The 17,874-nt window shown below is 40.7% G+C and overlaps 1 protein-coding gene across 1 annotated transcript; it reads right to left on the bottom strand.

Annotated features, from left to right (window-relative positions):
* Positions 1-259: 259 nt before the first annotated feature.
* NGB (neuroglobin) lies at positions 260-17,607 on the bottom strand (the record flags this gene model as incomplete). Its single annotated transcript, XM_081314509.1, has 4 exons — positions 17,028-17,607; positions 6,233-6,344; positions 1,701-1,820; positions 260-406 (listed from the first exon to the last, which is right to left on the bottom strand). Exons 1-4 carry the CDS (start codon positions 17,327-17,329, stop codon positions 260-262), a joined length of 681 nt encoding a protein of 226 aa, XP_081170635.1. The 5' UTR covers positions 17,330-17,607.
* Between the last annotated feature and the right edge of the window lie 267 nt (positions 17,608-17,874).

Here is a 17,874-nt window from a genome sequence, read left to right as displayed (position 1 = left end):
GGAGGAGCTTCACAGAATTGGGTACTTAAAACAGTTTGGACTGAAATGTTTTATATGCCACCACACATGGACCTGCTACGTTGAATTCTAGAGCACACTGTCACACAGAGACAGAGAATGCAAAAATAAGCAAGAGACAGAAAGAAAGCTGTCGAGATTGCTCTGAAATACACATCAAGCTGGAAAAGTGAGCATGCTCTTTCATCAGAGCTGTTTCCGACACAGAACAGCAAAGCACTCCAAGCATCTTGATCAGAGATTATTCCACCTTTCTGCGAACATCCCAGCCGCAGCTCATGGCTTTTACCACAGTGCTGTAGAGCTTTGTCCAGGCTTCACGCACATTCAGCTTGAAGGCAGGACCATGGCATTTCTCCAGCATATAGAGTAAGGAGTCCCCTACAGCCTGCAAATCACAAGGAAGATTACAGAGTTAGCATTCAAACAACAGACATCTCAAGACAAGTATAATTTATTAATATTGGAAAGAGATGATGGTCTACCAAAGGAACACGGTACTTAAAGCAATGTCACCTTCCCTTCACCTGCTATTAATTTGACTTTTTTGTTATTGCTATCCATCACTGAAAAAGTAATGCCCAATCTCTAAATATAAAAGACAATTTCATTAACTATATTCATGTAGTTGTTGCCAACTGCATCCATGATTGTATTTTGTATTTTGAAAGGGGGGAACTGCATTACGATGCCCTGTACAACTGGAAAGCTTTTAGCATCTAAACAGAGATTTATTTATTTACTAAACTACAACTACAAACATAAGAATCATTGAAAAGCAAATCCACACTTTATCTCCAAATATGACATCAGAGACACATCCTCAGATTTTATCCATTAGCTATAACGTATGAATAGAAAATCCCACCTATACCCCTATTTATGTATTGTTTCTTTTCTTAGCTAGATTTTTGTTAATTTTTAATCTTTTAACTTTTAATGTTTTAATATTTTAATGCTCTAATTGTTGTATATTGCTGTTGTATAAGCCACTCATTGGCAGGAGAAGGAGGTGGCAAAGGTCAGCTGAGGATGACATGGGGTGGCAGGGGTAGATGGCAGAATGCAGGATGGCCAAAAGGATAGTGACAGGTGAGTAGGGGGAATTGAAGTGCATGTTGCAGTTGTAAACATGGATGGGCTGCTAAGAACCTGAAAGCTGACGACATTACTCCATGGATGTTGTAACAGGCCGTAACTTTGAGGATTGGTTGTAACTACTATTTGTTCAATGCTGCCATAACTTCAAACAGTTGCTCAGTGAATGGTAACTGAGTGAGGACTATCGGTTCCTGTAACGCGGAATGGGACAATGAGTTGGCCACAGCCAACTTGCCATGGCCATCTTGCTACAGCCAACTTGCCACAGCCATCTCACTACAGCCAACTTGCCATGGCCATTTCGCCAGGGCCAACTCACCACAGGACAACTCCCCATGGAAAATTCTACGTGGGTTAACTCAACACAATAAATTTTACCTGCCACTGTTTCTTCGACATTGTTTCCATTTTTGTCAATGGAAATAATGCCAAAGAAACAATGGTGATAACATTTATTGCATTAAGTTATCCCGCATGGAGTTGTCTGCAGCATGTTGTCCGGCAGCAAGTAGGCCATATCAACTTGTTATGCAGCAAGCTTGCTGTGGCAAAAAGCAAGCAAACCTGTTGTAAGTGCTTACCTCAAAGGACTCAACCTTGACACCAACTGCTTGATGTTTCCTGCCAAGATTAGCAAGGTAATCCTCTAGGCAGTGCAAATTCTCCAAATGAGTTACAGCTGCATCAATTACCAGCATTACCTACCAAAGAGAAAAGATAATACAATAAAAAAGCAGAAATCTGTAATTCTATTTTGGATAACTCTGACTTTTTCCAAAAGGCTTCTGCAAACATTACAAAGGTTTCTGCTATTATTCACCATAGTGCAAGGATCACCACAAAAGGAACAAAAGCATATTTGAAAGAAATTTGTATCTGCCTAGTGATATTTCCGTCTTCCTTCAATGATTTATTTATTATAGTATTTGTTGAATTTATATCCTGCCACCATTTCACAACTCTTAGTGGGTTACATGTTATGTAAGAAAAAAAACTAAAACATCCATGGTTTGATTTAAAAAAACAATATTCAAATCATGAATTTAATGACCAAAATACAGCAGAACACTAATCGATAGTCATTTCTCTGCCTGTTCTTCACAACAGCCAGGATAAGCAGCAGTTCAAACTACATGTGACAGAAAACAATCTAGATACTTATCCTTGCCCACCTCTTCAGGGTTCACAAACTAGGAGTTCCAGATAACATGCAAGATGGTGGCTTAGCCAAAAGATTATTACCAAGTCTACTGTATATGTAGAAAACATTTTTATATTGGAATAATTAAAATACATACAGATCATTAGGCTGTTAACAAAACATACAAATACCCCTATTTCCTCTTGTCTGTTCATGTTCAAACAACCACACTTGTGGTGTCTTAACAGAATAACAACAGAAAAACAGAATTGGAAAGGACTTGGAGGTCTCCTAGTCCAAAACCCTGCTCAATCAGGAAACCCTATAGCAGTGATGGCAAACTTTTTAGAGACCGAGTGCCCAAACTGCAACCCAAAACCCACTTATTTACCGCAAAGTGCCAGGGCTGCATCAGCATTGTGGTGCCCTCAGGCGGGGGTAGGGAGGCATGGCCCAATAGGTGGGCATGGCTGCAGTGGTCATGGCAGACTGGGTGAGCATGGCTGGGGCCAGCCCCTTGCCATCTCTGGGGCATCCCCGGGGGGCCAACGCTGCTTGCTTGCTTGCTCACTTTCTGCCCTGTCACTTCCAAATGCCATGTGCTCACTACTGTGGCGAACTCTGCTGTGGCAATGGTGCGTGTGCCCAGAGAGGGCTCTGAGTGCCACCTCTGGCATGCGTGCCATAGGTTTGCCACCACTGCCCTATAGCATTCCAGACAAATGTCCAGTCTCTTCTTATAAACCTACAGTGTTGGAGGACCCAAAACTTCTGAAGGAAAGCTGTTCCACTGATTAATTGTTCTATCAGGAAATTTCTCCTTAGTTCTAGGTTGTTTCTCTCCTTGATTAGTTTCCATCCATTGCTTCTTGTCCTGCCTTCAGGTACTTTGAAGAATAGGTGGTCCCCCCTCTTCTTTGGGGCAGCCCTTTAGAAATTGAAACACTGCTACCATGTCACCCCTAGTCCTTCTTTTCATTAAACTAGACATACCCAATTCCTGCAGCCATTCTTCATATGTTTAGCCTCCATTTCCCTAATCATCTTTGTTGCTCTTCTCTGCACTCTTTCTTGAGCCTCAAAATCTTTTTATATAATGGCGACCAAAACTGGACACAGTATTCCAAGTGTGGCCTTACCAAGATTATAAAGTGGTACTAACGCTTCACATGATCTTGATTCTATCCCTCTGTTAATGCAGCCTAGGACTACATTGGCTTTTTTGGCAACTGTAGCACACTGCTGGCTCATAGTTAAATTATCCACGCATTTTCCAGTTATTAAACAAGCAATTCTGACTCACTTGGCATGGATAGCCATAAGTTATCTCACAGAGAGAAGCTATCAGATTAATTCATTTTGGTTTTACCTTCTGGCCATTCTTCTTGAGTGGTTTTTCTTTCTCAGAAGAAAAAGTGAACAAAAAAAGAGAAGTGTTTTTCCTATGTATTCATAAGGAAATACCTTGATTAGAGCACCTTGTAGGCAGTTTCAAAAAGAAAAGGCCAAAATGGTTGCAGTGGTAATAGTTCCTTTGAGGACCATATTCTCTAAGTAGAGTCTGCCCACCTATGCAGTTGGGCCAAGAGGAAAGGCTCCAGGTGCTTAACTCTCTGAGAATGGGACGGAAGGAGGTGAGCACACGGAGACTGATCTTCCATCATGGTATCCTTCTGGCTCAACGGAATGGGAGTAGGAGCTACTGCATAATGGCGATTATCCTCCTTTCTTCGTCTCAATCCCACCAAGACTGAGTGGCTGTGCATACCGGCATCTCGGATTAACCAGTCCATTCCATCTTTAATGATGGGGGGTGAGGTGTTACCCCCCGTCGATAGGGCTCACAACTTGGGCATCCTCCTGGATTTGTGGCTCAGTTTTGAAGACCATATAGGAGCCTTGACCAGGGGGGTCTTTGCCCAGGTTCGCCTGGTATGCCAGTTGCGGCCCTACCTGGACCGAGATGCCCTGCGCACAGTCACTCATGCGCTCGTGACCTCCTGATTGGACTACTGCAACGCTCTCTACATGGGGCTGCCCTTGAGGACCACTTGGAGGCTTCAGCTGGTGCAGAATGCAGCCGCGCGGGTTGTGATGGGGGTTTCCCGATACTCCCATGTAACACCTCTCCTCCGCAAGCTGCATTGGCTTCCAGTTGCCCTCCGGGTGAGATTCAAGGTGCTGGTGATGACCTATGAAGCCCTAAATGGCTTAGGTCCGGGATATCTGAGGGAACACCTGCTGCCGGCATCAAGCTCCCTTCGTCCTGTGCGCTCCCACAGGGAGGGTCTTCTCAGGGTACCGCCGGTAAAAGATTGCCGGCGGACAATACACAGGGGGAGGGCCTTCTCTGTGGGTGTGCCGGCCCTTTGGAACCAGCTGCCTGTAGAGCTTAGGACTGCCCCTGACCTTCGCTCATTCCGCCGGGACCTGAAGACCTGGCTCTTTGAGCTTTCTGGCCTGGACTGAGAGTATTAACTGGGGTTTTAATTGTATTTTAATTGTAATTGGGGTTTTTATTTCAAGGTTAATGTAATCATTTTAATTGTTTTTAATTTTTGTAATTTGCTGTATTGTTTTTAAAAAACCTTGTGAACCGCCCTGAGTCCTACAGGAGAAGGGCGGTATGTAAGTCTAATAAAATAAAAATAAATAAATAAATAAAAATTTATTTGAGGCCAATTCCAGTTGGTGTTGGAGAGAGAAAAAATTGAGCCTGAGGCTCCTCTTTGTGGGTTGCCTCTGAACTGCACCCTCATGCTACTCCTCTTTAACTACATAAAGCCACTAGGCCAGGTCATCTGTCATCATAAGGAATATATCATAAAGTACATCAACAGTATCCTTGTGAAACCAGTTATACTTGTTGTTGTTAGCTGCAAAGTTGTGTCCGACCCATCACGACCCTATGGACAACGTTCCTCCAGGCCTTCCTGTCCTCTACCATCTGGAGTCCATTTAAGCTCACGCCTACTGCTTCAGTGACTCCATCCAGCCACCTCATTCTCTGTCGTCCCCTTCTTCTATTGCCCTCAATCTTTCCCAGCATTAGGCTCTTCTCCAGTGAGTCCTTCCTTCTCATTAGGTGGCCAAAGTATTTGAGTTTTAGCTTCAGGATCTGGCCTTCTAAAGAGCAGTCAGGGTTGATCTCCTCTAGGACTGACTGGTTTGATCGCCTTGCAGTCCAGTTATACATCTCCACCCTAAACCAACCAAGTAATGCCTCCATGTTACACGACTGCTCCACAAATTGTCCTAACTCCCACCAGACTTTCAGATGCAACTCATCTATAAAGCTATGCATGGCATAGGGCCAAGTTACTGCCTTTTTCTAGCAGGGTGGGCATTCTCTGGTCCCTTCCAAAATCAATGTCATCTTGTTTAACCTAGGAGTCGCATATTCTGTTTGGCAGACCTGCCTTGTGGAACAGCATCTCCTGAATATCTGGGTGGCCCTAATCCTGTTAGGCTTTCATAATACTCTGAAGATATGATTGTTGCCTCAGACTTAGGAAGTTAGGCAAGCACTGCTGTAGATGTGATTTTATGAATGGGATACTATATATTGTTTATCTTGAACATCATAGGTCATACCTTTTGGGTTTAATGCTGTAATATGGGCAGCCATATAAATTATTTAAATAAATAACTTCAATAAGTTTTATAGTTAACAATGGATTAGATGAAATATCTTCATAAAGCCACCATGGGTGTGATAAAAAGATTTACATTGAAATATTTATTTATCACATGTTTAAAATCTCATATTTTTTCAAGAAAATGAGAAGCTAAATAGTTGACAAGAATACACAGACTTTATACTCATGGGTTTTACAGTTTGGAGTTACAAATTAATGCTGATCCACTATATACAGTATAACCATTACATTTATCTGATTCACCTTTATACTAGCTGTACACCTGCTAACATAAACTTTACCAGTTGGGGTAATTTATTTTATAAAGCCTCACCTTTCTAATGTGTTCCAGGAATTCAGGTGACGACAGGCATTCTTGAGGAGTAGAGAACTTCTTGCAATTGTACTTGAAAAGGGGCAACAGTTCTGGATCCAAATCAAAAAGCCTAAAATATAAGGAAGGACATCCACCCGTTAATTATTTGGTTTCCATGCAAATAAGATGTTAAGACTGCAGTATCAGGTCAACAATTGCTCTCTTCCATCTCATGGGCTATCCATGGACTTCTTCTGGAAAACAAATTCATTTACAAAAGACAAGAAAACCAGAAATTCAACCTCAAAAGGAAATAAGAACAGGGCCCTGTGGCTCATCTCTCTTCATGCCCCACTAGTTTTTCAGGGAAGCAAACCAACTCAAAAGAAGATAAAGCTTCCTCTTCAACTTTCAGTATAATCTCTGACTTCACAACTGTCTTCATTCCCTAAAAGTATGTGAAGCTGGGCTGGATTTTTGGGCAATACATTTCCTTTATGCTAAGACAGAATGACTTTGCTTTCCTTTCTCCTTCCTCAAGTCAACAGACTTGAAGAAGACAGTGCACCAATTGCATTCTTCCCTACCCTTGTCCTGCTTCATGTCTGCTATTTATTTATTTAGCAATATTTATATAGTTGCCCATCTCATACATAAATGAGTCTACAACAAAGTTTAAAACAATATATGCAAACAATATACAGTATATTAGGAAAATAGATAAAGCAATGAATTCCTAATGTAGCACACCTCTCTTATTACCTGTTCAAGACTTGCTTGAGCATATCAGGAAAAAGATATTAAATATAAATGTATATTTCATGCAGAAAGGTCATATCATATCATCAAATGATAAAGATTGACAGTAGAGGCAAAAATCCCCAGAAATTATAACATTTAGCAAAAGCACTGGAAGATAGGTAGTCTCCTTCCACACAAAAATGTTCCAACATAATTTTGCTTCCTGAATTTATTTCACTGAAAGCCACTGTAAACTTCCTTGCTTAAAAGATTCTTATTATCACAAGTATTAATATCATTCATGCTTTACCTAGCTATGGTTCATTTTGTCAGAGAGCTGTATTTAACTCTTATCTCTCCCCAAATGGAAATGGATTCTTCCATCGTGGGGTTGGAAGGGATCTCAGAGGACTTCTAGTCCAATGCTCTGCTCAAGGCAAAAGTCTTATACCATCCCAGCCAAATGGTTGTCCAGCCTATTTCTGAAAACCCCGGTGATGGAGCATCCACAACCCAGAAGGCAAGCTGTATGATTGATTAATTATTCTCACTGTCAGAACATTTCTTCTTATTTCTCTCTTTGACAAGATCCCTTTACTTTTTGCCCTGCCTTTTGGTGCTCTAAAGAATAAATTAGTCCCTTCTTCTTTGTAAGAGCCCCTCAAGCACTGGAAGCCAGTTATTATGTTCCCCCTGAAGCTTCTCTTCAATAGGCTAGGCATACATAGGTCCCTCACCATTCATTAAATGAATGACCCTTTATCATCCTTGTTGCTTTTCTCTGCACACTTTCCAGGATCTCAACATCTTTTCTGTATTATGATGACCATAACTGGATGTAGTATTTCAAGTATGGTCTCACCAGCATGGTGTAAAGCCATATTATCACTTCTCGTTGTCTTGATACTATCCTTGTGTTGATGCAATCTAGGACTGCATTGGGGTTTTGGCAACTACAGCACACTGCTGGCTCATATTTAAGTGGTGGTCTACTAAGATACCTAGATAGATCCCTCTCACAATTACCACTGTTCAATGTTCAGTCAGGTACCACCAATTTTATACCTATGCATTTGGTTTTTCCTGCCTAAGTGCAGGATCTTAATTTTCTCACCTCTGAACTGCATCTTGTTGGGTAGAGCCCAGTGCTCAAGTCTGTCAAGATCCTTCTGGATCTTGAACGTATCTTCCAAAGCATCAACTATTTCCCCAGTTTTGTGTCATCTGCAAATTTGATGAGTTCCCCCTTCTATCCCCATTTATGAAGATGTTGAAGAGTACTGGGCCTAAGACAGAACTTTGAGGTATTTCACTGCAAACCTCCCTCCGTTTAGATGCAGTTCCACTGACAACTACTCACTGAATTGCTTTCCTGACCCCCTTCTTGCAGATTTGGGCTGCTTCTTGGTATTCTACATTAGTTAAGTGTCCCTTCTTCCATTTTTTAGTATATTTCACTTTTTTGTCCCTCAATTTGTCAGAGAGCTCTTTATGCAACCATGCTGGTCTTGTATGGTGTCTTTTGTTTTTCTTTCTCCATGGTATTGTTTTCACTTGGACCTTCATTATCTCATTTTTCAAGATTTCCCAAATGTCTTAAACTATTTTTCCTTTTAGAATATCCATCCATGGAATCCTTCCTAGTCTCTCTCTTATCTTACTGAAGTCAGCTCTCTTAAAGTCTAAAACACTAGTCTGACGTTGTTCAGCTACCTGTGGTTGCATTATGGTGAATTCAAATATGTCGTGGTCACGCTCCCCCCAAATCCCCATAACTTCTACTCCCTCAACCATTTCATCCCTCTGCACATCTCATCTGTACATTCCAAAGTTAATGTGGATGTTAAAAAATACCCTGGAATAGACCGTGGAGATGATGCAAGTAGCTCCTGTATTGAGGAGAGGAATATGAAGCAGTTCCCAAATGCAAGCAGAAATCTATTAATGACATTGGATGAAACCCTGCATCCCTACTTCCAAAATGATCCTGAAATGCTCAATATCTGCAACAGTATCCAAAAGAACAATTTAAGGATCATCTTCAAAATGTGTGGAGGATAATGTTTCCTTTTTCATTCTATGAAATAGCCTCAGATTCTTATTAGCTTTTTATTATCAGGTTGGATTTTACATATGCATGTCATCCACAGTGGCCTTCTAATCCTGTCCCCTCTGTAGTTATTCAGCCTCTAAATAGATAAATTAACTAATCTCCCAAGAACATTCTTCCTGTTTACATGGCAGGCATCTCTCCTAGTTATTGAGGGTGCATAAGAAACTACAAGATCAGTATGCAGTTATCATATACACATAGTCAAATATATTGGCGCAAAGTCAAACAAACTGGCACAAAGAAATGTAACATCTTTGCTGCGTGAGCTGCACTGGATACCAGGTTATTTCTGGGTCCAATTCAAGGTGTTGGTTATGGCCTTTAAAGCCCTACAAGGCATAGGCTGTATTGCCTATGGAACTGTCTTCGTTCCATTACCTCAGCCCATCCCAATAATTTTTCTGTCACTCTTAGTCCATTCATCTTAACTGGGGAGAGGGTCAGTGTTGACTCTTAGCGACTATCTGGAACAGTCCCTGCAATTGTCTTGGCAAGATTTCAGAAGTGCCGTTTCCTCCTTTCTAGGGTTGAGAGAGAGGGAGTAGACCAAGGTCAACCAGTTGGCTTTAAGCCTACAGCAAGACTAGAACGTACAGTCTCCCAGTTTTAGCCTGGTGCCTTAACCACTACATGAAACTGGCTCTCACTGTCTCTTCAAGATACTAATATGTTAAACTGGAAACCACTAATGGGCAAAAATGGCAAGAAGGTGACAAGTAGCAGGAAGAAAGCAGAAGTGATTAGCTCATTTTTTGCATCTGTCTTTACACAAAAGGAAAAAAAACAGTTCAACCTATCAAAAATACTATAAAATGCAAATTAGGAATGCAAGTCAAAATAGGCAAGAAAATATCCCAAAGGTGCTTTTCCAAAAGGCAACTGGACTTCTTGGTTTTTTCCTTGAACATGTTTCACTTCTCATCCAAGAAGTTCTGACTGAATGGTGGGGAATGGAAGGATTTATATTCTTTACAGTTAACTGGTCATTAGTACTCTGCTCTGAGGGTCAGTGTTAGCTCTCTGAGAGTCATTGAGGCCATTTGGGGTTTATCTGTATCCTCAGAGTCACCTGGATCAGAGTGCAAATAGATGTGGGACTTTTCTTGAAACTGCTGAGAGGATTGTGTTGTAGACAGGAGATAGATGGTGTCTCATTCCTCCCCTTCTGTTGAGAGGGGGTTCTTCAATTTTAACATAGATGGCCTCTTTGATCTATGTTGTGGCCTTCAGAAGTGGCCTTTGGAAGTTGTGGGTGCTCTATGTTTGGAGGTTTTTAAGATGAAATTGGACAACCACTTGTCTGAAATAGTATAGTTTCCTGCTTGAGCGAGGGATTGGACTAGAAGGCTTCTAAGGTCCCTTCCAACTCTGTTATTCTGTTAAAACAGGTGGCCAACTTGTAATTCACAGTCCTCTTCTGTGGCCTTATTGGACTCAGGCAGTGGGTGGGAACAATTTTTTCAGAGGATTTTGGTAATTTAAAGGCCTACAGATCACACCATGGTGTTACAAACCATGAGCTCAGCCACAAAAAAAGTTTCTTCCTGTGCTCTAGATCATATTATAATCTTACTGTCAGTATTTTGATATCTATTATCACTAATTATGGAAGCTGGAATTTTCATTCAGCTGCATCTGGAAGGCCTGAAGACTCCCAAGATCCTTTTTTGAGCATTCAGTGTCAGTTCAGGTCAGTTTGATGTAGAAATGAAATTTAGATCTTAGGAGTTAACACGTATCTTTTTATACTTATTTACCCTTAACTTGGTGGAGCAGCGGGCTAATGCCTCCTTAAGTAACACCAGCTGCCTGCAATTAGTGCAGGTTCGCATCCCACCAGGCTCAAGGTTGACTCAGCCTTCCATCCTTCCGAGGTAGGTAAAATGAGGACCCAGATTGTTGGGGGCAATTAAGCTGACTTTGTAATAATGCCGCTTGGGGGGGTGTATGAAAGCCCTAATAAGCAGGCATATACATAGAATGAAGGCTACTGCTAAGCTTGTAAGCCGCCCTGAGTCTTCGGAGAAGGGCGGGATATAAATGGAATTAAAATAAAAATAAATAAAACTTGATTTATGTTTTGAGACTTATTTATCTCTCTTGATGCAATGCCCTTAGACCATTCCACAATCCCTTTTTGATTTTACCACAACGAAAGATGAGTTAACATATTTATTAAAGGACAATAGATTAAATCAAAGTCAGTAAACCACTTCTGCTCATTTAAAATCATAGTACTGAATGTTGAAATCAACCTCAACTGTTTTAAATTTCCAGAGGTCACATCCCACTTGCTTCTTCCTGTTTTCTACTTCTTAGCCTTCAGATTACAAAATGTGACAGGCGTTGTTCAGCTGCTCTCTTGTATCTACCATTTCCTCTGCTGGAGAACTGATTCTGGAATTAATTGTGCTTGCCCCCAAGGCTCAAGCCTGGCATCAGTTCGGGTGATTGACATGTCACAAACAATTAGAAATATCTCCAATATGTTTTGCAGCACTATGCAAATGTGGAGGGGCTTGGGACTGCTCCCTTAAATTACCGAAGCCATATTTGGTAGGAAGAAAAAATCCAAAATGCAAAGTACAGGCTATAGAAATATATTCCATGCATCTTTCTCTTGCTGGCTGATGATGCTGGATTTCATTAAGTCTATAAACTTTGTTTTTATGGTGCTTACTCAAAAGCATATGTTGTTATCACTTAAAACATAAAATATTGTTTAAAATTCTCTGTTCTCTGTCCCAAATGCCTTAACACCTAGGCTTTCTATGAGTTAGTTGTAATATTTAGTACTACAAAAGAGATATTCTGAATATGATCAAGAGCATTTTGATATTTTATATGCTCCATGAAAACTATGGGAAATTTTTTTAAAAAGTTCCTCTTCTAAAGCCTAACTTAAACTAAAACCTGGAGCATTTGAGAGAAATAAAATGGCTTTTCTATATGACCCAATCAATTTATATTAATCCTAGATTTCTGTATCATTATTATGTTTTTGTCTTTCAATTCTTTCCCATAAATTATATAAGAAGACATATACTTTGATCAATATTTAAGACAACAGAAGTTTCTAGCAAAAATCAGAAACTGAAAAAGTCATGTTGAAAGAAAAATCTTCATCAGGGTCCAGTCCAAGCTGGGAATAATCAAAATGGAGGCTGTTTTAGAAAGAAGGTTGTAGTTTATTGAAGAGGAGAGCCAGACAGAAATATGGCTCTGGGAAAAGCTGACCACATGTAGCAGGGAGTGGTGGACTTTTATGCCTTCTGGGGCTCTTGAGGTTGTTTTCTGTTCCTCTTTGAGGCTTTGTATTTCCTATGTCATGTGCTTTGAGTTGAGTCTGAGTATGCTCCTTTGGCATTGGTGGGTTAATACTATTATGTCCCGTCTTAAGAGTTTGGGTGGGGTATGTAGATTTTAAGGGTCTTTGTCTTCCTAATCTCTTCAGCTTCTAGCTGGAAGGCTCCAACCTTCCTGAATGGATTATTACATCTGCATTTCTAAAAGCTGGTTTCTGCTTTTGGGGTTGGGAGAGAAGTTTCTGCCTTTTAAAATATCTTCTCCATTATTCCTTTGGGGAAATATATTCTGCCTTTTTAATATTCCCCCAAATATTTCTTTCTCTGGATTCTTCCCATGGTCACTTAATTTTATATACTGTAATTGCCCTGCTAGAAAAATGCTTTCATTAAAAAATAATTAAATCCATGTGTAAATGTGCTATATATTCTGATATCCATGGTTATTGCCCATGGTTTCCAAGATGTGTGGGCTGACTATATACAGTACATTTTATGCACATTTGAAACATTAAGTAGAAAAATATATTTCCATTAACCCAGATGTATTGACAATTAAAAATGTTGGCTATGAAGCAGACAAAATTCACCTTTAAAGAATTTTCTTACAGTGCTGATGAACAAAACCAAATTCTAACCATTCAGATGGTAGAAATGTGAAACATGATAGAGAAGAAAAACTTACTTGCTGCAATCTGCTAAGCTGCTTTAGGGATTAAGGTACCAGTAGTTAATAGAAATTGGTTTAATGTATTTATTTTCCAGATTGAGTTTTTTTGTTTTTTGTAAGGAGTTTTTTTAATTAGAAAATAACTACCTTGGAATGCAAACATTGGTTTTCAGTCTCCCAGATATATAATTTCATAATCACTGCATTGCATTAATCACTTTTAATGATTTTGCAAGTTAAAGCTTTAAGAACTATAAGGTCAACTACGGTATATATTGTACTCTCTAGAATGTGTATCAATGCAACTCCAATTCTGCCCTTTAAAAGAAACTTTTTAACAGCTTTATGATGTTCAGGTGTGAAAGAATTCACTCGTACTTTTCATAGCTGTCTCCATCAGCTCTTAGAGCACGAATAATTGGAGTAGCTTAATTATTTTGAATATTTCAAGCATTACAATATATTCTCAGTGTAGTTTAAATTGATCACATTTTTAAATAATGTATCATTTTAAATAATTTCCATCAGCTTTTATATCATTAATAAGTAGCTAGTTTCTTTCTTTTAGATACTTCATAATTCATCTACCGTATATATTCTCAGTACAATTTACAGGAAATGTGCACACATTTTGTCCATTTTTAGATTATAAGAAATCAAATTCTGGTTTGGGTAATGCACACACATACAGAAACACAATATTGAAGCAAACCCCCTACACACACACACACACACACACACACACACCATGCCTTGGGAATAATTGATTCCTTTTTATATGGATCGCCTTTTGATGCAGTTCTTTTGTTTAGTTCCTGATATATTTTGCTGTTTTTTTTAAAGTAACAGCAATAACAAATAAATGTGAAAACAAAGAAAGCAAAAGGATTTAAAAACAGAAGTCACACAAAAACAAAAAAGCATATCATCTAAAGATCATAATATTGAGCTATGACACAAAACTTGAAAACATTTTCATCCAATATTTCAATTTAAAAAGGCACTTGATTTTCTTTAATTTATTATGATCACTTCCTTGATATAACAAAAAATCTAAACAAAAATTTAATTAAAAGTTTCTTTAAGACTCTGCTGTTTTTATCCTATGCTATTTAGGTTTTAAGGACCATTTAGCTAAATAAATACATATTTTATTTTTCCAATGTTTCCACAGTAAATTAGAAAATTCATAGTAAATATATAAATAAAATAACAAAACTGAACTAATGTCTCATATCATACTATTTATACGTATGTCCTAAGGAAAACTGACAATAAAAGTTCACTACAGTGAATTATGCTATTGAGTGATAGTTATTAAAAATCAAGCTGGACATTGCCAGTTCTTCTGTAGAACCTACTCAGCCAAAACAGATTTCCTATAAAAAATTAAGTACCTAACCCTCTAAATTGTAGAATTTTAAATCCTTGCTTCACATATATTTTTCTTATAATAATGAGATTCAGTGAAAACTTCCAAGATTCCTAATACTATCAAAACATGTTGTACTGCTGTTTGCACGATCACCATTAGATTCCACCACCCCCCCCAGGATTCAAAAACACGGAAGGGCTTAAATAGTTGATAACAAATCTGTACATGACAATCATGTGATTGCCATCTAAAAACGCATATTGTAAATCTTTGGATTTGAATGCATTTCTATGAGCAAGGCCAGGAAATTGCTTTCACAACTGGTTTCCAAAGTCCAGAAGCATCCTATTTCTTGTGATTAAGTTGGTTATTTTGATTGTAGATATTTATCTGTTCTGGCAACACTGCCCCTCCTAGCATTGCAAAATGCAATAAGAATTTCAGGAAGAAGAATGATTTACAAAAAGACTCCCTGGCTTGTTCATTAGTATGTTGCATTTTTAAATGCTAATTTTTTAAAAAAAAATTCTTAGGATTTGACATTCTGCAATGCCTCCTGAATGTATCAAATTTCTCAAATTTAGTCCCCAGTGCAAACCATCCCACAGTTACAGAGCTGCTTCTTCACCTTCACATGGATTTCACATTTTAGCAGTTCTTTCTCTTCTGCCTGCTTATTAAAGGAACTGTTTTGGACATGATAACCCCGTAGTGGGTGTGAGTTTCACATTTTTCAGTGGTAGGGAATGTTGTATTCTGAAGCTTCTATTCTTTTTAGGGAACATTCCAGGGATCTCTATGCCAGTAATGATCCATTTAATAATCAACAGAGATACTTTGCAATCTTTTGTACACACACACACACACAGGTGCACTTGGGTTTTCATAAACAAAACTCATGGTTTTTTTTAAAGAAAATATCTTTATATTGGTCCACAAAAAAGAAAATCTAAAACTGACATTTTGCACAATTCACTTGTTAATTTATTTCCAGCCTTTCCTCTAGGAGCGAAAGTGGTACAACTATCACTCCATCCTCCACTACTCCACAACAACAATCCTGTGAGGTAGGCTGGAGACCGACTAGCTTAAAGTCACAGAATTAGCTTCCATGGCCGAGGGTAAATTTACCCCTGAATCTTCTTGTTAGAAACCAGCCCCTTTTTCAAATATCTGGGTTCCATTACTTTTTAGGTCTCTGGTAAGGCTATTTACTCAAGGAAAAAGGAGGAATTAAAAGGGTATTTGTTATTACAGTTAATCAGTCCCCAAACTAAAGTACTATTCTTTTACAAAGGATGCAAGGATTATAGTATTAGAATCTCTTCAATCAACATAGCAAAATAAAAGAAACGCTCTGCTGGATGAGCCCGAAGGCCCATCTAGTGACGAAGGGTCCTTGGTGCTGTCTGAGCCTGCTTGTTTTCTTGCAGATGTTTCATTACCCAAACCAGGTAACATCAACAGTGATAGCACCAAGGACCCCTGGTGTCAACCCTGAGCTACAAATATTCAATATACAGAATATACAAATGTTCCCCTTTATTATTTTTAAGCCTGTCCAAATTGGCGACTCCCTGCCTACATCTTGTGTTTGTACTGCCCCAGTTTAAGAACACAGCAGGGGAATGGAATCTCTTCTGTCCTAAAGCTTTAAAGTTGTTAAAACCAGACACCTTCTTCCTTCTTTCTCTTACCCGTACTCTTGAAGATTCACTGTCATTTATATGAATTTAACCAGGCAGAGAGTTCTTCACTGTGCCTCCTGCTCTAAGATCAAACGGTGGAGCAAACGCACAAATGCATGGAAGACGTAAATAACAGTTTCTGGTTTTTCCCAGACTTTTTTTGTTTTGTTTTGTTTTGCTAGCATCCCACATAGAGCAATAGAGAGTTATTTGAATGAGGACAATAGACACCCAAGAATCGAAAGGGGGAAAGCAGAAAAAGGAGCCTGCTTCCCAGCTAGCTAAGGCAGCGTTTCCCAACCTTAGGAACTTGAAGATGTGTGGACTTCAACTCCCAGAATTCCCCAGCCAGCTGGGGAATTCTGGGAGTTGAAGTCCACGCATCTTCAAGTTCCTAAGGTTGGGAAACACTGAGCTAAGGGACGAGAAGAGCAGCCGGGTGTCTTAACCTTTGTCCAGCAATCAAAGCCCCCATGTGGTGCTCCAAAACAGCCTTTATTCAGAACACCACCTGTCGATTCTCACCCTCTCCAGCCCACCTGTGCAGCACAGCAATTTCTTAGACGCTAGGAGCTGTAATCCAGCACATCTGGAGGGCACCGAAGAGGGAACAGATGCCCTGGAAAGGCATTAAAGAGCCGGAGGAGGGAGGGGGTTACCTTAAAGAAGGGAAATGGGAAGGGTAGGCTAAGCAAGGCACAAGCAGGATTCATCCCAAATCAGTGGCTGGGCACGTTTCTGGCGGTGGGAGCTTCGAATTAAGTTTGCTGAGGAGGATGGAATTACTTCCGACGTTGGAAAATGCCCAGTCTCAAACCTGAGGCTTCTCTCCCGGCGACCACGATCCCTCCCCTTTCGCTCGGGGGCGTTCAAGAGCATTCACGTGCGCGCTCTCCGGCCTGGCGACCTATCTTGCCCTACCTGGTGAACAGGACGGTGCCGTGCTCCAGGGGGCTGGTGCCCACTTTCTGCCAGCTCTCCCGGATCAGCTCCTGATCCGCGCTGGAAAGTCCGTCGCGCTCCATTTTTCTCCCGAGAGCGAACCGCCGAGGGGAAACAGCGCCGTTTCGGGAGAAAGAGCTTCGCTGGCTGCAAAGAGGCTCGGGCTGCGCTCGGAGTCGAAGCGGGGGGTCCGGATCCGGATTCCCCGAGCCAAAATCCACTGGCTGGGCTCGACGGAAGAGCGGAGATTGGGAAGCCGCTTTCTCGCCCGGAGCTCGCATTCACATCTCTGGAACGGCTTCGCTTCTTTTTTCTTTTTCTTTTTCTTCTTCTTCTTCTTCTTTTTTTTTTTTAGGGCGCCACTCCGTTGGGAGGAGAACAGTCGCCCACCCTGCCCAGAGAAGGAGCCCGAGCGCTCCGGGGAAACGCCATGTTGTTTCTCGGAGCCACAAAAAGGAGAGGATCCCAGATCCCGCGCCTCCTCGCCCGGCTCTTCCTGATTTGCGATCGGGAACGCGGCCCTGCCCTGCCCCCGTTTCGCCCGAACGGGCACAAGCGCCTCTCCCCCGACGGCAGCACCTTCCCAGCCTCCGGGGGTAGTAACAACCTGGCCACGGGCGCTCTTAAAGGCACAGCGCCGCCTTTCAGTCCCCGTCGAAAACAAGAGCCCGGAAGATATACCCAATCTGTGGGGGTCTCTCTCAGCCCCGGCTTAGGGGACTTCGCTTGACCACTTTTCCTTCGAAGGAGAAGCGGTGGTTTGGGCTAAGGAGAAGCAGCCGGAGAGAAGCTGCAGCTGGCCGTCTCTTATCTCATCCCCTGCGGG

This window comes from Vipera berus, assembly GCF_964194415.1.
Source record: "Vipera berus genome assembly, chromosome: 1".
NCBI classification, from domain to species: Eukaryota; Metazoa; Chordata; class Lepidosauria; order Squamata; family Viperidae; genus Vipera; species Vipera berus.
This window is presented reverse-complemented; position numbering and strand designations above follow the sequence as displayed.